This window comes from Salvelinus fontinalis, chromosome 21, assembly GCF_029448725.1.
Source record: "Salvelinus fontinalis isolate EN_2023a chromosome 21, ASM2944872v1, whole genome shotgun sequence".
NCBI lineage: Eukaryota > Metazoa > Chordata > Actinopteri > Salmoniformes > Salmonidae > Salvelinus > Salvelinus fontinalis.
The window spans coordinates 20,078,955-20,102,767 of NC_074685.1; the positions used below are offsets into that span (position 1 = coordinate 20,078,955).

Genomic DNA, 23,813 nt, shown 5'->3' on the forward strand with positions numbered 1-23,813 from the left:
TAATATGGACTTTTTCCAAATAGGGCTATCTTCTGTATACCCCCCTACCTTGTCACAACACAACTGATTGGCTCAACCGCATCAAGAAGTAAAGAAATTAACTTATAACAAGACACACCTGTTAATTGAAATGCATTCCAAGTGACTACCTCTTGAAGCTGGTTGAGAGAATGCCAAGAGTGTGCAAAGCTGTCATAAAGGCAAAGGTGGGCATTCTATGTTAATTTTTCTATGTGTTGTATTTCTTTGTTTTGGCCGGGTATGGTTCTCAATCAGGGACAGCTGTCTATCGTTCTCTCTGATTGGGAACCATACTTAGGTAGCATTTTCCCACCTGTGTTTTGTGGGTAGTTATTTTCTGTTTAGTGTTTTCTGCACCTGACAGGACTGTTTTGGTTTCGTTTTGCACTTTGTTATTTTGTTCTAGTGTTCAGTTTAAATAAAAGTCATGAACACTTACCACGCTGCGCTTTGGTCCGATCCTTCCTCATGCAGCGATGACCGTTACACACTGGGCTGTACCCAAACAAAAGAGTGAGGGTAAACCTCGTTGAATGACACGGGACGATACCCGTAATACACAATATATTAAGCTCGCAGCATAACAGCTGCACCAACGCATCGGTACTCACACGACCAACAGACATGGGAACAATAACTGACAAAGACAGAGGGAAAATAGGGCACATACATAACATACTAATCAGCGGAAATGGAAACCAGGTGTGTGTAATCAGACAAGACAGTCTGGGGTTGATGATAATGAGTCCCGTTCAGTGAAGCCTAGAAAGCTGGTGAGGTAGACCTCCAGAACTGGTGAACAGAATGAGCATCTGCCTCTCCTTGTTCGGGCGGCGTTCGGCGGTCGACGTCACCGGTTTTCTAGCTACCGCCGATCCATTTTTAATTTTCCATTTGTTCTGTCTTTGTCTTTCACACCTGGCTTCACTCAACCAATTACTTGTTTATTACTTAACCCTCTGTTCCCCATGTTTTGTTTGTGAGTGATTGTTCTTTGTAGATCAGTCCTTTTTGTAGGCTCGTTATGTTGCTGTGTATTTTTTGTATTTTGAGTTAAATACGTTGATTACTCAATTCTGCTGTCCTGCGCCTGACTCTCTACACCAGCTACACACGCAGGACTATTACAGCATCAGTACCGAGGGGATCCATGACACACTTTCTGCTTACTACATGATTCCATATGTATTATTTCATAGTTTTGATGTCTTCACTATTATTCTACAATGTAGAAAATAGTAAAAATAAAGAAAAACCCTTGAATGAGTAGGTGTAGCCAAACTTTGACTGGTACTGTGTATATTTTCGTTTCGTAACATTGTCGAGATGTTAATGGTTTTGATTCATAAGCAATTCTTCTTTTATGCACTTGGTCTATTTAAAGAGCCTTTTGTTGTGCTGAGAAACTTTTCCTTTGACATTTAAATGGCATTTATCTGACAATTCGTTCTGTTTTTATAAAGAAATTCCTTTTGCAATATTAGTTATGCATATTTGCTGGATTGTCCACTCCTCAAGCTGAGTGTGTGTGGTGCTGATTGTTTTGTGTGTGTGGGGGGAATGAGGATGGTGTGTGAGTGTGAGTTGATCATATTTGCTATCAAAATGTTGATCAATTCACTGAGTATTGTTATTGTTAATTTCTTTGAAATATTGTTGATAAAATATAATTTACTGCCCTTTCTTGTCCCTTTTAGGAACTAATGCTGAATTTAACTTGAAAATAAAACAATGGTGCCTCTAAAAATCCGGACTCCTATGTGTGTGTGTGTGTGTGTGTGTGTGTGTGTGTGTGTGTGTGTGTGTGTGTGTGTGTGTGTGTGTGTGCGTGTGTAGAGCTATTTGAACTGTGAATCTACTTTAGTGTGACTGTGTGCATGCATCTATGTTAGAGCGCTGTAAGGGTGTGCATATGTCTTCAGGAGAGCTATGTGTTTAAGAATGGCTGAGGTGTGAATGACAGGGTCTAGTCTGTGTGTTTCGCAGGGCACTCCCTTAGCATTCAGCTCTGCCTCTGTAAGGGCTCAATCTCTTCGCCCATCTGGCCTTGGGGGTGTGAGATGTGCTGTGACAGCGGGAGTGATGCGGGTGGCACGTGAACCAGGCCGGCTCATCCTCAACTCTCCCAATATCCCCCCTCTCCTCCCTGGTGCCTGGGCCCTCCTGGGGCTAAGAGTGACTGCTGGAGAGCATGCCTTATTAATGGCCCCTGGTATGACGCTCTGGCCCAGCGGTTGATAAGCAATCCAACATACACAGACAGACACACACAGTGATAAACTCACACACACACACACCATCCTCATTCCCCCCCACACACTCTCGGCTTGAGGAGCGGACCATCCAGCGTGTCCTGACCCAGCAGGGGAGGATTGCCTTCTCACACACACTCTTTTCTTAAGACTGCACACAGAGAGGGAGGGAATCGATGAAAGGCCATTACACTTCTGTGCGGTTGGGGGGTGATAGGGAGGTGGATGATTTGTGTGTAAGGACCAAGCACGGCTCTGATTTATGTAGTAGACCTCAAGCTCAAGGACAGACCCAGCAAAAGGGGCTTTAAAACACTCATACCCCTGAACCATCCCAGAGTCAACCCTGAGACACAAACACATGCACGCACAAACAGCAGGATGATTAAGAAGGGTATTGATCAGTGCGCTGGGCTCCATTTAGGCTGTAAGGATGGCAGGCATGATCTAGGCTCACAAGCAGCATCACTGACAGGCAGGAGATGACACACAGTGCTCACACAAACCAACAACGCTCACACGGGAAGATGGGTATCGACCGGAGGAGTCTTTGGGACGAGTAGAAGAATGCCCAATTGCTGTTGAGCACATTGAGGGGGCCAAGTCAGGCTTGTGTTATTGTTTTGTTATTGTGTTATTGTTAGGCCTCCTACTGTGGAATGATACTGACCTCCTTGTGGTTCATCTAACACTGGGGGCTGAGGAAAGCTGATCCTGGATCTGTGGTAAATACAATTACAAACAATATGTTGTCTGCAAGCACAAACTAAAACATTATCATGTCAAACCTTGCTTACATTTCTCACAATATCTCTCTATTATGCGTGGGAATAGTTTGGTAAACAGATTTCCAAAATTAAAATCACTTGGAGCTGATTTGCTGGTGTTTTTACAGTCTTTTAAGCACAACAATATTTTTTGCTCAGACAACTTTGGGGACCTAATAAAATCACCACCACTTGGGGAACCCTGCAATAGAGTTTATCCAAGGCCATGACTCTGTCTGAGCATCCTGCATTATTCATTGACTTGATACTATAATCCATCGCAGCTCTGCATTGCTTCTATTGACGAGCCTATTGAGATGGATGGGATGCTAAGGTAAACTTTCCACTACCGAGAGGTCCTATGGTGGTACACTTGTTCACCTGCATAGAAATATGTATCATTCCTCCAATTAATTTCAAATTAAAAATGTTTCCTGGTCAGGTCATGTCAATGAAAAAGTCAGGGTACTAAAATGACCAAATCAAAACCAAGTGCTCCAGTCAATTCAAATTCAATAGGATCAAATAATCAAATCAATAACCTTCCATTCTCCATACATTCATTCACACTGACATTCTCACATCACCTATACATTCACACATCTCTAACCTATGGCAATAACTGAAAGCTAAGGAGAGAGGAAAAATGCTGTTTTCTGTATCTCCACAAACCCATATTTTCCCCAGAGAAATAAACAGTTTTCAACCAGTACGTCCAATACACTCTGAGAATGTTATTTGTTCAATGGTTATGGCCAGGGATGAGGGCGGCAGGCACAGCAATGAGCAGGAGGCTGAAAATGCATTGGCTGATAAATGGAATGTAAAGATGAAGATGGCAGCCAGGGAAAAAGCAGGAAAATGGCATTTCATCAACGACATCATTCACAGAGATGTGTCAGTCATTTCCAACTGGTCTAGGGAAGGAAAGAGTAGGCTAGTTCAATCACCAGTTTTCATAACATTTACATTTTAGTCATTTAGCAGACACTCTAATCCAGAGCTTTTTACAGTTAGTGCATTCATTTTTAGATAGCTAGGTGAAATAGCCACATACCTTAGTCATAGTAAATACAATTTTCCTCAATAAAGTAGCTATCAGCAAAGTCAGTGCTAAATGGAACACGTCAAGTGTGAGTTAGTTCACAAAAGGCAAGGGTGTTAGGGAAGGGGGAGGCTGTGGGATTATTTAAGATAGTCTTTAAAAAGGTAGGGTTCCAGATGTTTTCGGAAGATGGGCAGGGACTCTGCTGTCCTAGCATCAGGGGGGAGGTCATTGAACCATTGGGGTGCCAGGACAGCTGATTCTTGACCATTTAATGGCAGGCATCATCTGTTATGAAATTATTGTGGTTCTCACAAATTACATGTCTCACATATTGCCAACTGGATTGTACCTTGACTCATTCTACTGTTCACTTGGAGTGGAGTTTGTAGTTGCTGATTTCTCATGCCTGGGTATTAGCAAATAAAGATTTATTTTGGAGGGCATTCTGCCATCTGAAGAAGTAATAAATACCAATATTGATTATTTCATCAGGACCCACTGTGATTTATACCCTCCTCATTAATTACATATTGATTTATTACACAAATTGTGGGCTTCATAATCTGTGGGTTTTGGTTATTGTGTATTTGTTACCAGCTTGTCACTGAGCTCTGATTAAAGCACTGCTATTTTATTTTCTTGTCTGTGATGAAGCCTGTTTATTTGCAGAGGACCGTTAGTGGTTCTGAAGGCCTTTTGATTAAAATGAGCTTAGGTTCTTCAGTGTGCTGAAGTCAGGCCCTGCCCTGTTCTCTGAGCTGCTATGAGGGCAGGAGTCTGACACTATGAGGAGAGGAAAAACAAGCTAACATGCAAACAAACACACACACCACACAAACACAGAAAGAGCTAGTCTTGTAAATGAAGCTTGACACAAATAGATGTTGCTTTTTAAGAGAAGCCTCATAGAGAATGGTATAGAAAGAGAGAGGGTGTAAGAGCAAGCGAGAAAGAGAAAGAGATTGAGAGAGTGAGAGAGAGAGAGAGAGAGAGAGAGAGAGAGAGTGAGAGAGAGTGAGAGAGAGTGAGAGAGAGTGAGAGAGAGTGAGAGAGAGTGAGAGAGAGTGAGAGAGAGTGAGAGAGAGTGAGAGAGAGTGAGAGAGAGTGAGAGAGAGTGAGAGAGAGAGAGAGAGAGAGAGCAGCCGTTAAGCCCTATCAGCAGAAACAAAACAAATCCTCACCAGAATCTGGAGAACGTTTGATGGGAGCTGACTTTTCGCGCGTTACTTTGCTTGATTTATGTTTTCTCACAGCCGACCACAGCCGAGTGTGGTGAGAGGAGAGGGAGGACAGAGATTTTTTTTTACGTGAGAGAGAGAATTAGTGCTGTCAACACACCCTAGGAAGATAGAGCAGTGAATTAAAATCCAACATATCCACAAGAGAACTTAATTAAGTTATGAGTCGTATTAAATGGCCATGAAGACAGCCAATGCTTCCTAGAGAGTAGCTTGCACAGCATGCTAGCGGACAGCCCCACTCTGCTAACTAGGCTACTATTACCACTGACTGGCTGCTATGTCAGTTCATGAAATGCTTCTTAGAGGATACTTAGTATGCTAGCAGACAGCCCCAATCTGCTAGCTAGCTACAGTAGGCTATTATTACCACTGACTGACTTCCATGTCAATATCTAAACACAGTTCCTGACAGAGAAACAGCATAAATGATGGGAGGCTGTCATCTCTGGCTGGTATAATGTTGTGGTTGTTGTGTGTATAAATCACTGATGCAGGACAGCTTTCTCTTTGGACTTATCTCCTTTCATCTCCCCTCGCCTTTAGAGGACATTACTTTGACATTGGGATGACTGAATGTTTGTCCTCATTTTCGACACTTTGTCATTACCCGTCATGTCACCAATGTAGACACAGCTTGGAACACTTACATTTAGGCAAACCCCGGTTATTTCAGATAATAGCACTATTCCATGGGACTATGTTAGAGAAATGCTTATGGTAGTGATTAGAGTGTTATGGAACGATGAGCATAATGCTAATATTAGCATTTGACCTAAAGCAAGCTTTGAGGTTGTTAATGAAATGCTAATGATAGTGTTTCTGATATAAAGAGCTTTCTTATAATGAGAGTAAAGAGACACACAACAGTGGAAATTGAACAAGAACTATGCCCGGGAAGGATGTTGTACTTGACTCACCTCTGATTAAATGTACTCTTTCAAGTCTGTTAACGGAACGGACGGTTTCTCCCTCCCTTCTCGCTCTCTCACACGTCTCTCTCGCATGCAAATGTTTTTCTCTCTCTCTCTCCCTCCCTCTGCATGTTCATTGTTTAGTGTGCGGTCCGTAGTCCTGAATTTCTTTCTCATTTCTTTCTATCATTTACACTCCCCCTCTCTCTCAATCCTGCCAGAAAGACAATGAAGAGGGTGACTGTGTGGGGAGGCACAGAGTCAAAGGACCAACGGGTCTATGGGTGAGTCAGGACAGGTGGCACTTTATATCCAGAGTAGCAGTGATGATTTACACATAGTGGTTTCCTCTGCCAAGACAGACAGCTCCCATCATTATCTGACTGTAATCATGTTTTCTCTCTATCTTCAATCTCCTGTTCTCAGAGTGTAATATCCACTGGGTTCACATGTCTACTTGTAAGATGTACGCCAAGGATGAGTCATAAAGTAATAATGGATGGGCCATGCACTCGGAACTAACGCTGTCAACATGCTGTGTTTGTGTATATATGTGTGTGTGTGATGAGGAAAGTTAATAAGAGTAGAAAACCGTAGCCTGACCATGTCTCTCTCGGTGTATGGGCATTGGCACAAACATAATGGGACCCCAGCCATTGCAGACAGAATCACACCTGGCTCCCACTACTACTTGACAAGACTCAAGATGTTCTCAAATGTTTTCCACAGAGATCCATATTTACTGTCCTGACTAGCTAATAAAAGGATTGAACTAAAGTCTATGCTTCCCTTTATTACGTCACAGACCCTGGTAGCAGCTACAGAAGCAGGAGGAGCTAATTTTCTGACAAAAGGGGAAATATCAGACCTATTAGAATGGAGCCAGACAAAGGTTAAAGACACAGTAGAAGTCTACGTGTTGCTGTCATGTGCTGAATACATAAATGTTTGTGGGGGTGAAGTGAATTTCTCACCAATTACCATAATAAGAGCTTAGAAGGTATTTGATTTCCACATAACCCATAACCCGTCACAATCTGCAGTTTGGAAAATGTACAAAAAATCTGCCTGCAGCGTACATTTTTATTTTCATGGTGTAAAAACTAAAATCTACAACAACACTGAAAGCCAAACAGTTGCAAACAATTTATCATAAATAAATATGTATTATTGTAATACATTTGGTTGTCTAGAGTCACTTGCCGATGTACAGTATCCATTAGCTTTTTAAAAAGATTATCCTGTGTCCAAACTCAATTACCTTCTCAATCATGGAAAGTACCGAAAGCTCTATTAGCCAAATTACAGCCAATTAAGAAGTGCAAGCTTAGTGTTTAAACAAAGCAGAGGGGTTAGGGCTTTCAACATGGAACTTCAGCTTGTTCACCTCACTACTCAGACACACCACTTTCAAAATGGCCTCCTAGCTTCACAACCAACACAAAATGATCATATCATTAAAAGGTTAACCTGTTTGGGCTGCAGGGGCAGTATTGAGTAGCCAGATAAAAGGAGCCCATTTCAAACGGCCTCGTACTCAATTCTTGCTCGTACAATATGCATATTATTATTACTATTTGATAGAAAACACTCTCTAGTTTCTAAAACCGTTTTAATTATATCTGTGAGTAAAACAGAACTCATTTGGCACAAACTTCCTGACCAGGAAGTGGAAAGTCTGAAATCGAGGCTCTGTTCTAGGTCTGCCTATAAATGGGCATGATACGTATTAGTATACATGCATGTCATACACCTTCCCCTAGATGTCAAGAGGCAGTGAGAGAAGAAAGGGAGTGTTTATCTTGGTCTGAAGTGGAATAAATCCTCTTGGAATGACGTGTCATCCATTTCCTGTTTTCAGGAAGGCGCAAGAAGGAACCAGGGATTGCCTTCTGAAAAGCTGTCGTTGTAGGCGACTACTATCTCCGGCTTTGATTTTATTTGATACATGTGACAATATCATCGTAAAGTATGTTTTTTCAATATAGTTTAATCAGATTATTGAAATTTTTTCGGGAGTTTTGCCGTGTTCCGTTCTCTTCCGTTTGTTGACATGGAGAGTTTCGCGCCACTTGGCAAGTGTGCTTGCTAAATCGAGAGGGAAAAAGGCCGTTCTAAATCCAAACAACGATTGTTCTGGACAAAGGACCCCTTGTACAACATTCTGATGAAAGATCAGGAAAAGTAGGACCCATTTTATGATGCTATTTCATATATCTGTCGAACATGTTGTGCTAGTCGTTTGCGCCTAGCTTTTGGTACTCTCTCGCTATACCTAAGCTGGATGTCGTAATGAAGCTATTTTTAGAATTCTAACACGGCGATTGCATTAAGAACTAGTGTATCTATCATTTCCTATACAACATGTATTTTTTTGTTATGTTTATGAATAGCTATTTGGTCAGAATATGTGTGTCAGAAAAAGTGTCAGAAAAATATCCGGACGTTGTGGGAAAAATATGCTACATTAGCACAATGTATAACCACTGATTTCAGCTCTAAATATGCACATTTGCGAACAAAACATAAGTGTATGTATAACCTGATGTTATAGGACTGTCATCTGATGAAGCTTATCAAGGTTAGTCAAAAATGATATATCTTTTGCTGGTTTGTTACGATCGCTAACCTTTGCTACTGGGGAATGGCTTGTGTTTCTGGCTATTGTGGTAAGCTAATATAACGCTATATTGTGTTTTCGCTGTAAAACCCTTAATAAATCGGAAATATTGGCTGGAATCACAAGATGCCTGTCTTTCATTTGCTGTACACTATGTATTTTTCAGAAATGTTTTATGATGAGCATTTAGTTATTTGACGTTGGTGTCTGTAATTATTCTGGCTGCTTTCGGTGCAATTTCTGATTGTAGCTGCAATGTAAACTATGATTTATACCTGAAATATGCAAATTTTTCGAACAAAACATAGATTTATTGAATAACATGTTATAAGACTGTCATCTGATGAAGTTGTTTGTTGGTTAGTTTGGTTGGTTCTTGGTTAGTTAGGTTGGCTTTGTGCATGCTACCTGTGCTGTGAAAAATGTCTGTCCTTTTTTGTATTTGGTGGTGAGCTAACATAAATATACGTGCTGTTTTCGCTGTAAAACATTTTAAAAATCGGACATGTTGGCTGGATTCACAAGATGTTTACCTTTCATTTGCTGTATTGGACTTGTTAATGTGTGAAAGTTAAATATTTCTAAAAAATATATTTTGAATTTCGCGCCCTGCACTTGAAGTGGCTGTTGTCATATTGTGGCCGGCCTCGGGCTTGCAGCCAGAAGAAGTTAACAATTCCTATTATTTACGCCTGTAAGTGCAATTAGACTTTCCTCTGCTTTTTCCAGACGCAGGCAGTAGACTGAGACAAAGACATCAAAGCATTAGAGCGGGGGGAAATCGATGATATGAGTGTTTAGAATTGCAAAGATAGGTACAGCACTTGGTACAGCCTTGGAGAGACGAGAGACAAAGCCTCCTGCAGAGTGCAGTCAGCCATGTGAGGTAAAGCTGCACACACACACACGCGCACACACACACACGCACACACACACACACACACACTCTTTCTGGTTCCTCTGGGACTCCACTCACCATGGCCAGTGGCACAATGCCACCCAGGTCCTGTGGTGCCAGGCGGATGAGGGTTTGGACCTCGTCAGTGAGGGAGCGAGTCAGAGGGTACTCCACCTGCCACGTCACCACCCGGCTGCCCTGCGGGTCCAGCAGCCCGTTCACCTCCAGATCCACCTGGAGGACCTTCTGGTAGCCTGCCTCTGGCCTGGGGGAGAGGGGAGAGGTAAACAGAGGTGGTTTTTATTTTTCTGCCAAGTGATCTTTGGTGTTTAGAAAAGGCGTTATGATGCATTGGCATTATTATCATCAGTGAGACAAAAAGAGAGGGTAATATAGAAGGGAAAGGGGAGTGCCACACTGACAAGTTTTTCTTTAAAAAAAGAGAGCTGTTACATGTATCTAATGAAACCCAACCAGAGTTTAGTTCAATTCTGCCACACACTCCCCCAGAAGCATGAGGGAGAAAAAAGCAATTGACTTTTGATCCTCCTTGGCAAAGCATAACACTGACTCTCCACTGATTGTGATGCAAACAAAGACACAGAAAAACAATGAATACAAAAATCCTAAACGTATTTGATTTGCTGAGCCTTCTATTTGATCAGCCTGCATGACTGTCTGTCACCTGGCATTCTTTATCTAAGATAAAACTAGACACAAAACATCCCTGGCAAACAAACAAATGTGCATTTGGAATCCTGAAACTACAACTTGCGCCAGGGTGTAATAGCTGTCGCTCTCCTCATCCTCAGATGAGGTGAGGAGAGAAGGATCTTCGAACCAAAATGCGGAGTCAGGGAAATAAGCCATTTTTATTACAAATACGACGTAGACTAAACAAAACAAAACACTTTCAAAACTTACAAAATAACAAAACGATGTTGACGCAACCTGAACATAAACTTACATAGACAAACGTAAACTCACGAACAGGAACGGACATCGAAACATAACGAACAGCCAAACAGCTCCAAAAGTGAATACATCGAACATAACGAAGACATCACAGGAGACAATCACCCACAAACACACAGTGATAATGCCCTACCTAAATATGACTCTTGATTAGAGGAAAATGCAAACCACCTGCCTCTAATCAAGAGCCATACCAGGCAAACCGAAACCAACATAGAAACAGGTAACATAGACTGCCCACCCAAAACACATGCCCTGACCAAAAACACATAAAAACTAACATAAATAGGTCAGGACTGTTACAGTACCCCCCCCCCCAAGGTGCGAACGCCGGGCGCACCAGCACAAAGTCCAGGGGAGGGTCCGGGTGGGCAGTTGACCACGGTGGTGGTTCCGGTTCCGGACGCTGTCCCCATACCACCATAGTCACTCCCCTCTTCTGTCTACCCCTACCACTGACCACCCAAACATTACCTTCCCCTAAATAATCAGCTAGCACCGGAACAAGGGGCAGCACCGGGACAAGGGGTAGCACCGGGACAAGGGGCAGCACAAAAACAAGGGGCAGCACCAGGATAAGGACCATCACTGGAATAAGGGGCAGCACCGGGACAAGGGGCAGCACCGGGACAAGGGGCAGCACCGGGACAAGGGGCAGCACCGGGACAAGGGGCAGCACCGGGACAAGGGGCAGCACCGGGACAAGGGGCAGCACCGGGACAAGGGGCAGCACCGGGACAAGGGGCAGCACCGGGACAAGGGGCAGCACCGGGACAAGGGGCAGCACCGGGACAAGGGGCAGCACCGGGACAAGGGGCAGCACCGGGACAAGGGGCAGCACCGGGACAAGGGGCAGCACCGGGACAAGGGGCAGCACCGGGACAAGGGGCAACACCGGGACAAGGGGCAGATCCCGGCTGAAGGACTCTGGCAGGTCCTGTTTGGACGGCTCTGGCAGGTCCATGCTGGCTGACGGCTCTCGACGCTCATGGCAGACTGACGGCTCTCTACGCTCATGGCAGGCTGACGGCTCTCGACGCTCATGGCAGGCTGACGGCTCTCGACGCTCATGGCAGGCTGACGGCTCTCGACGCTCATGGCAGGCTGACGGCTCTCGACGCTCATGGCAGGCTGACGGCTCTCGACGCTCATGGCAGGCTGACGGCTCACGACGCTCATGGCGCTCTGACGGCTCTGGCTGCTCATGGCTCTCTGACGGCTCTGGCTGCTCATGGCTCACTGACGGCTCTGGCTGCTCATGGCTCACTGACGGCTCTGGCTGCTCATGGCTCTTTGACGGCTCTGGCTGCTCATGGCTCACTGACGGCTCTGGCTGCTCATGGCTCACTGACGGCTCTAGCGGCTCCTGTCTGGCTGATGGCTCTAGCGGCTCCTGTCTGGCTGACGGCTCTGTAGGCTCATGGCAGACGGGCGGCTTTGCAGGCTCATGGCAGACGGGCGGCTTTGCAGGCTCCTGGCAGACGGATGGCTCAGATGGCGCTGGGAAGACGGATGGCTCAGATGGCGCTGGGAAGACAGATGGCTCAGATGGCGCTGGGGAGACGGATGGCTCAGATGGCGCTGGGGAGACGGATGGCTCAGATGGCGCTGGGGAGACGGATGGCTCTGGCCGGATATGGCGCACTGTAGACCTGGTGCGTGGTGCCGGAACTGGAGGCACCGTGCTAATGATAAGCACCTTCCTACTAGTGCGGGGAGCAGAGACAGGGCACACTGAACTCTCAAAGCGTACTCTATACCTGGTGCGTGGTACCGGCACTGGTGGCACCTGGCTGAGGGCACGCACCTCAGGACTAGTACGGGGAGAAGTGACAGTGTGTACAGGACTTGGGAGACGCACAGGTGGCTTAGTGCGTGGGGCCGGAACTGGAGGCACCGAACTGGATACACGCACTATAAGGAGAGTGCGTGGAGGAGGAACAGGGCTCTGGAAATGCACTGGTAGCCTAGTGCGTAATATAGGCACTGTAGGTACTAGGCTGGGGCGGGGAGGTGGCGCCGGAAATACCGGACCGTGCAGGCGTACTGGCTCTCTTGAGCATTGAGCCTGCCCAACCTTACCTGGTTGAATGCTCCCGGTCGCCCTGCCAGTGCGGCGAGGTGGAATAGCCCGCACTGGGCTATGCAGGCGAACCGGGGAAACCATGCGTAAGGCAGGTGCCATGTATGCCGGCCCGAGGAGACGCACTGGAGACCAGACGCGTTGAGCCGGCCTCATGACACCTGGCTCAATGCCCAATCTAGCCCTACCAGTGCGGGGAGGTGGAATAACCCGCACTGGGCTATGCACACGTACAGGAGACACCGTGCGCTCTACTGCGTAACACGGTGTCTGCCCGTACTCCCGCTCTCCACGGTTAGCCTGGGAAGTGGGCGCAGGTCTCCTACCTGCCCTTGGCCCACAACCCCTTAGCCCCCCCCCAAGAAATTTTTGGGAGTTACTCACGGGCTTTTCGGGCTTCCGTGCAAGACGTGTCCCCTCATAATTCCGGTTACGAGCTTGAATCTCCGGCTTCCATCCACGTCTCCTAGCTGCCTCCTCATACCAGCGCTCCTGGGCTGTGGCTGCCTCACTCTTCTCACGAGAGCAGCGATTTCCTCCAGTTTGCGCCCAGGGTCCTCTACCAGACAGGATCTCCTCCCAAGTCCAAAAGTCCTTGTTGCTCCGTCGAGCATTTTTCCCATACCGCTTGGTCTCTGTATTTTGGTGGGTGATTCTGTAATAGCTGTCGCTCTCCTCATCCTCAGATGAGGTGAGGAGAGAAGGATCTTCGAACCAAAATGCGGAGTCAGGGAAATAAGCCATTTTTATTACAAATACGACGTAGACTAAACAAAACAAAACACTTTCAAAACTTACAAAATAACAAAACGATGTTGACGCAACCTGAACATAAACTTACATAGACAAACGTAAACTCACGAACAGGAACGGACATCGAAACATAACGAACAGCCAAACAGCTCCAAAAGTGAATACATCGAACATAACGAAGACATCACAGGAGACAATCACCCACAAACACACAGTGATAATGCCCTACCTAAATATGACTCTTGATTAGAGGAAAATGCAAACCACCTGCCTCTAATCAAGAGCCATACCAGGCAAACCGAAACCAACATAGAAACAGGTAACATAGACTGCCCACCCAAAACACATGCCCTGACCAAAAACACATAAAAACTAACATAAATAGGTCAGGACTGTTACACAGGGTCCTGAAACTTGCCGTCAATGCCAAGTATTACTTAGAAACAAACCCTATTGTGTTAATGTTGTTGAGTGGAGTATGAGATGCCTCTTAGTGTTCAAGGAAAGTGCTCACTGACACAGATAGGCATTACACAATCTACAGGAGAATGAGTTGGTTGGAAACTGATGCCTGTATTGTATTGTACCAGCTAAGTTGTGTCCTTATTGTCATATTGTGCAACTGGAGCAATGCCACAATCCACAAGGCGAGAACACTGAGATCCAAGGTCTTGGAGTCGAACATTCTAGCAGAGTATATTTTCCATTTGAGACTCCCAGAAGCTGTTCTAGTTAAGCATTTCAGTTACACACACACTTCAAAGACTGGTCGTGAGATCAATGTGTACTGAGAGCTTATGGTTGCAGAGGTTTGGAGGACAGACTGCAACATATGAGGGAACAGCACTGCAAAAATATTTTCTTGGGCAAGACACAAAAGCTCAATCATAAAAAAAGATACTGTGTACTTATCTTGTCCCTTTTCTATTCTGTTCAAATCAATTTTGACACACACACACTCTCCCTATGCAGTGTCCAGCAGAGGGCAGTATGTGAACTGGTGGCTGGAATTGCCACAGCATGTGTTGAGGATTATAAATGGCTGCAGTCTGCTGGCCAGAGAGGTCAGCCTGCTTCCCTCTGTGTCTCATTATAAACATAACCATACTTTGCCCTTTCAATGCATCCGGAGAGAGGGAGCAACATTTCCATAGAACACTAGTCTAACTGAACAAAGCACAGAGTCAGCTACCAGCTGCTGCTTCTTCAAGATGCATGCCTGAGACAAACACTGAAAGAAATAGAATAAGTCACACAATAGTGTAGTTACTGTGTTTATTTAACTAGACAAGTCAGTTAAGAACAAATTCTTCTTTACAATGACGACCTACCCCGACCAAACCTAACGACGCTGTGCCAATTGGACTCCCAATCACAGCTGGTTGTGATACAGCCTGGAATTGAACCAGGGTCTGTAGTGCCATCTCAAGCACTGCAATGCAGTGCCTTAGACCAGTGTGCCACTCGGGTGATGTGTCAAGAGGCTTTTCCTGGATCGTCGGGCTGTATCGACCTGTGTGTCAACGAGCTAACAGCAGTCAAGAATATACACATGCATTGATGAATATACACACACGCTTACACAGCCAGGTCACCGGTGATACATGTCAGTATTTGACGTCCGTCCATTAATGAGGACATTGGGAGATGACTTGAAAACTGGCCACTAGGGGGCAACAGTGAGCGCTGTCGACTACAAGTAGGTTTCAGTTTTGCTAGGGCATTGTGGACAGGGATGGAGGATGGGTGTTAGCATCGGCCACCAGTGCCAAAAGCAGCATGTTTGAATCGAGCAATAGAAAGTTGCTTTTGAGATTTTTGTTTTAAGCCTATCCCAAACCTTATCCCTTACCTTAACCATTCAGAGCTAATAATGAACCTTACAATTTAAGAGTTAATGCCTAAACTTAACCCTTAGCTATACAATTTGGAGTTTATACCTAAACTTAACCTTAAACACTTAGAAATTTGACGTTTGGAATAACTTAGAAATTTGACTTTTGAGAAACATGGATGAACGTCTACTTCTGACGTGAGACTGTGAGAGCTAGATGCGCTTTAAAAAGCATGTGTACAAACACGTAGACACACAATAACTCCTTGTTCGGCTTAGTGAGATTCTTCTCCAGCAGAGAGCTGTGGTGACAAAGGACTCCAGGAACAAATGAAAGTATGACAGATTGAAATTACAGCCCTTCAAAAATTAAATAGTAAGATGGAATCTTCTCAACAGGAACAGCCTGGGTAGCAGAGGAGTGTGTTCTATAAGCCTAACACCTTTATGAATGGGGCTGAGAAAACACAGGAAAAAATACAACTCTTTTCCTTGGAGACTCTAGGAGGATCCTTTCTGGCGAGCAGCTTTTTGGTTAGCAGTGACAACAATGATACATCAAAGAACAGAATCAATTCCAACACAAAGCCGCCACACTGTGGAGCAGACTGTTTGTGCCGTGCCGTAGCGGGCCTGTTTGGATTGTGAGTGTGTGTGTGTGTGTGTGTGTTTGTGGTGGGGAGGAATTAAACAAGGCCTTTGAAGTAGAGGCAGATGAGATGTAGCTAGGCAGGCATGGGCGTTAATCGTTGGAGGAATCTCAATTCCAATAGGTCAAAGGTAAGGGCTGGTGCGCTGTGGTGGGCTGGAAGTTGTCTGAGGCCAAGACTCAGCAGGACAGTGACAAAGATAGAGTGCTTCTGTCTGAGGCAGCTCTGGGAGGTTCAGCCCCCCCACTGGGGGAGCAGGGAACTCAATCAGAGAGCCAGCATGGGGGCCAAGACCTGGAGCTTTACAGGACGGAAGTGGTCAGTTGAAATCCCATAAGGATCATATCACCTCCACATTACCTGTCACCTTAGACCCACTTGAATTTGCTTACCGCCCCAATAGGTCCACAGACTATGCAATCGCCATCACACTAATCACTGCCCTATCCCATCTGGACAAGGAACACCTATGTAAGAATGCTGTTCATTGACTACAGTTCAGCATTCAACACCATAGTAAACTCCAAGCTCATCATTAAGCTCAAGGCCCCCGGGTCTAAACCCCACCCTGTGCAATTGGGTCCGGTACTTCCTGACGGGCCGCCCCCAGGTGGTGAAGGTAGGAAACAATATCTCCACTTCGCTGATCCTCAACACTGGGGCCCCACAAGGGTGCGAGCTCAGCCCCCTCCTGTACTCCCTATTCACCCATGACTGCTTGGCCATGCATGCCTCAAACTCAATCATCAAGTTTGCAGACGACACAACAGTAGTAGGCTTGATTACCAACAACAACTTGATAGCCTACAGAGAGGGCTCTGGGAGTGTGGTGTCAGGAAAATAACCTCTCACTCAACGTCAACGAAACAAAGGAGATGATCGTGGACTTCAGGAAACAGCAGAGGGAGCACCCCCCTATCCACATCGACGGGACAGCAGTGGAGAAGGAGGAAAGTTTTAAGTTCCTCAGCGTACATATCACTGGCAAACTGAAATGGTCCACCCACACAAATAGTGTGGTGAAGAAAGCGCAACAGCGCCTCTTCAACCTCAGAAGGCTGGAGAAATGTGGCTTGTCACCTAAAACCCTCACAAACTTTTAAAGATGCACAATTGAGAGCATCCTGTTGGGCTGCATCACCGCCTGAAACAGAACACGCACCCCCCACAACCGCAGGGCTCTCCAGAGGGTGGTGCGGTCTGCACAGCGCATCACCGGGGGCAAACTACCTGCCCTCCAGGACACCTACAGCACCCGATGTCACAGGAATGCCAAAAATATCATCAATCAAGGACAACAACCACCCGAGCCACTGCCTGTTCACCCCGCTACCATCCAGAAGGTGAGGTCAGTACAGGTGCATCAAAGCTTGGACAGAGAGACTGAAAAACAGCTTCTATCTCAGGCCATCAGACTGTTAAATGGCCATCACTAGCACAGAGAGGCTGCTGCCTACATACACAGACTTGAAATCATTGGCCACTTTAATAAATGGAACACTAGTCACTTTAATAATGTCCCTTTAATAATGTTTACATATCTTGGATTAATCATCTCATATGTATATACTGTATTCTATACTATCTACTGTATCTTAGTCTATGCCTCTCTGACATTGCTCATCCATATATTTATATATTCTTAATTCCATTCCTTTACTTATATTTGTGTGTATTAGTTAATTGTTGTGAAATTGTTAGATATTACTTGTTAGATATTGCTGCACTGTCGGAACTAGAAGCTCAAGCATTTTGCTACATCCGCAATAAAATCTGCTAAACACGTGTATGTGACCAATACAATTGATTTGATTTGATTTGATACAAACATATTCCCACAGGCCGCAGAGGGCAGAAGGAGGAAATATCAAATATTGGAGAAAAGACAGTTTGAAATATTACCAGATACTGATCATCTTTAATGAAGAGGATGGAACTGGAACTCATAAAGCTTTATCTACTGCATCTTGTATGTATGCGATGTGTGCTTGAGTGAACATACATTGAATGTGTGTGCATGCATATGCATCCGAGGGTGTAGTGGTAGTTACTGCTCCCAGAAGAAGACAAAGTAGCAGGGTACAGGAAGTGACACGGTGGGGCAAGGATGTTATTTCCTCAATGCTTTCAAATGAAGTACAGTATAGCAATAAGGTCATTGTTGAGTAATACACCCAACATCACTGCATGTCTGCCCTGTCAGAGTGTTTGCTGTGATCTCCCTCCACTTGTGTCCAATACTGAGTCATGACAGCAATGTGGTTCAGAGAAAGGACTGGGTTACATTCCCTTCTCATCCAGTACATGTTCTATGTGTGTGTAATATTGTCATATTGTAATATGTATATGTAAAATTGAATAAGTTTGCAGCCTAGTTGAAGAGGAAGCCTATTAGAGAGTCAGAATTTATCCAGAGCAAGGTCCTACAAAAGGCAATCAATTAATACTTAAACTATTCATTACTCCCCAGTATATTTACTCTGAAACTGAGTTTAAATTCTCAGTAGTTCTCAGCCATGACAACACTAATACCATAGAGGAGTGTTGTTGTTAGAAAGAGTCACTGTTTAAATGTTACCAGACATCACATGAATATGGACACCAAAGCAGGGAGGAAGCCAATACCCATCAGGCTATTGGTTGAGAGTGTAATGGGAGAGCAAATGAGCTGTGGGCTATGGAGGGTCCGAAGAGGGTACGCAATGACATCAATCAACCCCAGAACACCAACAAGCCAATCCGGTTGTGTCTCCAGTGCCTGTTGGTGACTCGGCTATGAACAACTGTGAGACTCCAGTGAGACTCCAGTGAGACTCCAGTGAGACTCCAGTGAGAGTGTAATGAGACTCCAGTGAGACTCCAGTGAGAGTGTAATGAGTCTCCAGTGAGACTCCAGTGAGAGTGTAATGAGACTCCAGTGAGACTCCAGTGAGACTCCAGTGAGACTCTAGTGAGACTCCAGTGAGAGTGTAATGAGACTCCAGTGAGACTCCAGTGAGAGTGTGGTGAGACTCCAGTGAGACTCCAGTGAGAGTGTAATGAGTCTCCAGTGAGACTCCAGTGAGAGTGTAGTGAGACTCCAGTGAGACTCCAGTGAGAGTGTAATGAGTCTCCAGTGAGACTCCAGTGAGAGTGTAATGAGACTCCAGTGAGACTCCAGTGAGAGTGTGGTGAGACTCCAGTGAGACTCCAGTGAGAGTGTGGTGAGAGTGTAATGAGACTCCAGTGAAACTCCAGTGAGAGTGTGGTGAGACTCCAGTGAGACTCCAGTGAGACTCCAGTGAGAGTGTAATGAGACTCCAGTGAGACTCCAGTGAGACTCCAGTGAGAGTGTTATGAGACTCCAGTGAGACTCCAGTGAGACTTCAGTGAGAGTGTAATGAGACTCCAGTGAGACTCCAGTGAGAGTGTGGTGAGACTCCAGTGAGACTCCAGTGAGAGTGTGGTGAGACTCCAGTGAGACTCCAGTGAGAGTGTAGTGAGACTCATGAGACTTGCCCTCAGGTCTGCTACAGTAATATATGTGTATGGGAAAACACAAGAGTCTAATTAGTATGCCAATGTTTCATGTTGTATGTCTATATATGCATGATGTATGTACCTAACTTCTCATTTGCCAGGCTCGTCCAGCATAATTGCCCCTTGTGGAATAAATTAAGTCTTTTGAATTTAGTTGAATTGAGGGTAATGTTTCAGCAGCAGCGGAAATGGAAATAAAGCGACGCCGCAGCAGCCAGTCTGGGTCACTCTCAGGAGAGTGTTCATGCCACATTACTGTCCATAATTATGTTCAGGCATGTTCCCAGTGAGCTGGACAGACTGGGAGTAGAGAACTCCATGATGGGGCTAGGCCAGGGCTGGGCAGCTGATGAGCTATGGCTGTCCTTGAGCAGATAGATAGAGATTAGTGGAGCAGGTACTACAGTAAGCCAAGCCAGATCATGGCTGCATTGTAAAATGCCAAGGACACCGGTCTTAGTGAATGACTGGTACACCACTACAGACGGTGTTGAAGTAATTTATGTACAAGTGAACAAAAGGCAAAGTGCTCAATCATGTCAAAGAGCTAAACCAAACACTGACAAGCTGTGTATCCCAAAGCCATCTGTAATCATACAACACCCAGAGCACCCTTAGAGCAGCACCTGTCACCAGAGAAGAGAGACCTCAGACTACAGACATTTTGCTTCCCATAGAAAGTAAGATATCATATATCCTCCTTAATGCTACCCTAAAGAGACAACAATGCAAGGTTATTATAGTAAACTAAAACTACACTGAAACTATTAACATCAACTCCAAAACTAACTCAAATTAAATTAATTATGTTCAGTTTTATTTAGATTTAGTATATGTTTTGGCAACATTTTTATGAGGTTTTCAAGATTCTGAATCTGATGGTTCACATTGAGATTTACTTTCATTTAAAGGTGGACTCAGAGAGGTTACATTGCCACGAGCAGCACCGCAGATATTGGTCGCGTTCCCCTGCTGAAACATTACATGCATCAACCAATGGTTGCATACCACATCATCGACTGTGCAGTCGGTCACCAGATTGCTTTAAAATGTTGGTCGTGTTCTTCTGCTGATGCATGCCAGATCTTACAATGCCTAGATAGGTATCCGCTAACCACATCATATGGTATAGCAGTGTGGTGCCCGACTGCACAGTCAATGACGTGGCATGCAACCATGATGTGGTTAGCTGATACACAAAATACTAGGGATGTAATGCTTCACCGATACGCATCGGTCCAAGGTTCAAATGTTTAAGATAAACTACATGACCAAAAGTATCTGGGCATCTGCTCGTCGAACATCTCATTCCAAGATCATCAGCATTAATATAGAGTTGTTCCCCCATTTGTTTCTATAACAGCCTCCACTCTTCTGGGAAGACATTCCGCTAGATGTTGGAACAGTGCTGTGGGGACTTGCTTACATTTAACCACAAGAGCATTGAGGTCGGGCCATGATGTTGGGCGACTAGGCATGGCTAGCAGTCGGAGTTCCAATACTGCACTGTTGGAACCAATTCATCCCAAAGGTGTTCAATGGGGCATTATACAGGACAGTCAAATTCTTCCACACCGATCTCGACAAACAATTTCTGTATGAACCTTGCTTTGTGCACAGTGGCATTGTCATGCTGAAACAGGAAAGGGCCTTCCCCAAACTGTTGCCACAAAGTTGGAAGCACAGAATGGTCTAGAATGTAGCATTGAGATTTTCCTTCACACATAGACATGTTCATAATTGACACACACATCCAGCTCAGAGAGAAGTCAGCTCAGACAGATCCAGCTCAGAGAGAAGTCGGCTCAGACAGATCCAGCTCAGAGAGAAGTCGGCTCAGACAGATCCAGCTCAGAGAGAAGTCGGCTCAGACAGATCCAGCTCAGAGAGAACCAGGTTATGAAATCCATCAGCAGCAGATTAGAATTTAGAATAGAAAATGAATGTGTTTACGTAACAAATGTTAGTGCATCGTATCGCATTAAACTGAATTGCATCGATTCGTTCCTCTAATCAAACTTAATCGCACCAAATAATTTAAAACTAAAACGTATCGTTCCTGTATCATATCAGAACCAATGTACTTAGATATGTATCGGATCGTCTTGAAAGGAAAAGATGCACATCACTTTAAAATACCTATCCAGGTGTTGTAAGATATGGCAGGCATCAGCAACGTCTGAGCAGAGGATCGCGCCACATGAGATGATTGCGAAGCAAGTTTTTGCTCTCACAGTCACATAGTGTATCTAGTATTTGCACGGGTGCACTTCACTCTGCTACAACATGGTAGCTACGGGACCAAAACAGCGGAAAGGTTTAGCCTCGCACTTCAACGCCCCTGGATGTTCAGGAAATTGACCTTCTTCTGCTGTTTACCTGATGCATGTTCATCATCTCGCTGAGTCTGACTTTAAACCTAACCTATGACCTGACCAATCAACTTATGCAATACTGCCCCCCAGTGGCAAGAAATTAAATCCCTCAAAAACACAAAACTATGCAACATATAAATGACTCACTCCTACAGTAGCCTCTAAAACTAAAAGTAAATAAAATAAAAACGAAATATAAATGATTTTATAAAACTAAAATAAAAGTAAATCAGATCTGAAAACTGAAACTAAACTGAATTTCAAATAGAAATCTAATAGAAATAAAAATTAATATTTAAAACACAAAACTATAATAACCTTGCAACAATTACATTAAAAAAAACAACCTTGAACACAACCCTGGTTATTGTGCTTTTTCAATCTTGGCCGGTGAACATTAAACATTCACAACACACTCATTCTTCGGCTGTTGTCACAATCGTCTTTAGGTGAAAGAGAGGACCAAGGCGCAGCGTGATATAGATACATCTTCTTTTATTTGAAGATGAAAACGAAACTAATACAAACTAAACAAAACAACAGTGAAGCTAACAAACGAAAGTGCAGACACAAGCTACTAACGTCAAACATAGACAATTACCCACAACCTACCTAATGCCTATGGCTGCCTTAAATATGGCTCCCAATCAGAGACGACGATAGACAGCTGTCTCTAATTGAGAACCAATCCAGGCAACCATAGACTTACATAAACACCTACACTGAACACAACCCCATGAACTCTACAAAAAAAACTATACAATACAAACACCCTAGACTAGACAAAAAACACACAAACATCCCCCATGTCACACCCTGACCTAACTAAAATAATAAAGAAAACAAAGATAACTAAGGCCAGGGCGTGACAGCTGTAATGAAGTTGACTGATACTGAGGAGGAAGTTGTGCTGTGGACATCAGATAGTATCCTAGCACTGGAATCGGTAAAATATATAAACATTATTTTAAGTCACTTTTGATAAAAGCATCTGCTAAATGGCATATATTATATTATATATATGATATTATATTTTACCGATTCCAGCGCTATATGATGATGCTTAAATGCTAAGTGCAGTCCTTCACCATCACATTCCCTCTCCCTCACTCTGACAAAACTTAAAACCTCAACGTCAGTATGGAGTCAACATACATGTGTAAGTAAAAACGAATGTAAATAAGTTAGAAATTGTGATACTATTGCACAAACACGTCTCATCAAAGTATTTATGTTTTTGTTTGGTTAGCTTTTGGAAATTGTAGAAATAAAAATGTTTCCTTTTTCAGAAGTAGCTAGGCAGGCTAATGTTAGTTAGCTAATTAATTTGCTAGATATCATACAGTAGGCATATATTAATAATTATATAGTTAATATAATAGACATGCAATCATAATTGACTGTAGTGCATATAAAGCACCCACAAGCTATTGGTGGCTGAAAACACAATCCTCACGGGATGAACGAGTGATGAATTTGCGGGCAAGGGCGGTCCATTTAAAAATGATTCCTTCCTCCCTGCAAGTGTATACTCGGCAGACGTCATGATACGTCATCAGAAGTGTCCACTTAATTTGAGGGCTGAGGGGATAGGGTGTGTCTGGAAGTGTTTGGAATGCAGCCCGTGCTGTCAGCGGAAATGAGTTACAATCCCCAATCAGCGTAATTAAGCAGGGGAATGCACACGCAAAATCACATGCTCATGCACTCACAAACACCGGGGCGCGCATGCTAATGTCCACACGGGCACTACATGCAAATTGGCGCTCAAGTTTGAGAGAATAGAATCTCCAATAAAACAGACACAACACAGCTCTTCTCTTCCACTTCTCATTCGGCACAATAGGGGATCATCTACCATGCATG

General features: G+C 44.4%; 1 protein-coding gene across 1 annotated transcript in view; it reads right to left on the reverse strand.

The window, feature by feature from the left end:
* LOC129818386 (transmembrane protein 132C-like) overlaps nt 1-23,813 on the reverse strand; it is a 169,317-nt gene that overhangs the window by 49,388 nt on the left and 96,116 nt on the right. The window contains exon 4 of the mRNA XM_055874221.1: nt 9,837-10,023. Within this exon, the coding sequence (XP_055730196.1) occupies nt 9,837-10,023 (187 nt within the window). The remainder of the gene's footprint in view (nt 1-9,836; nt 10,024-23,813) is intronic.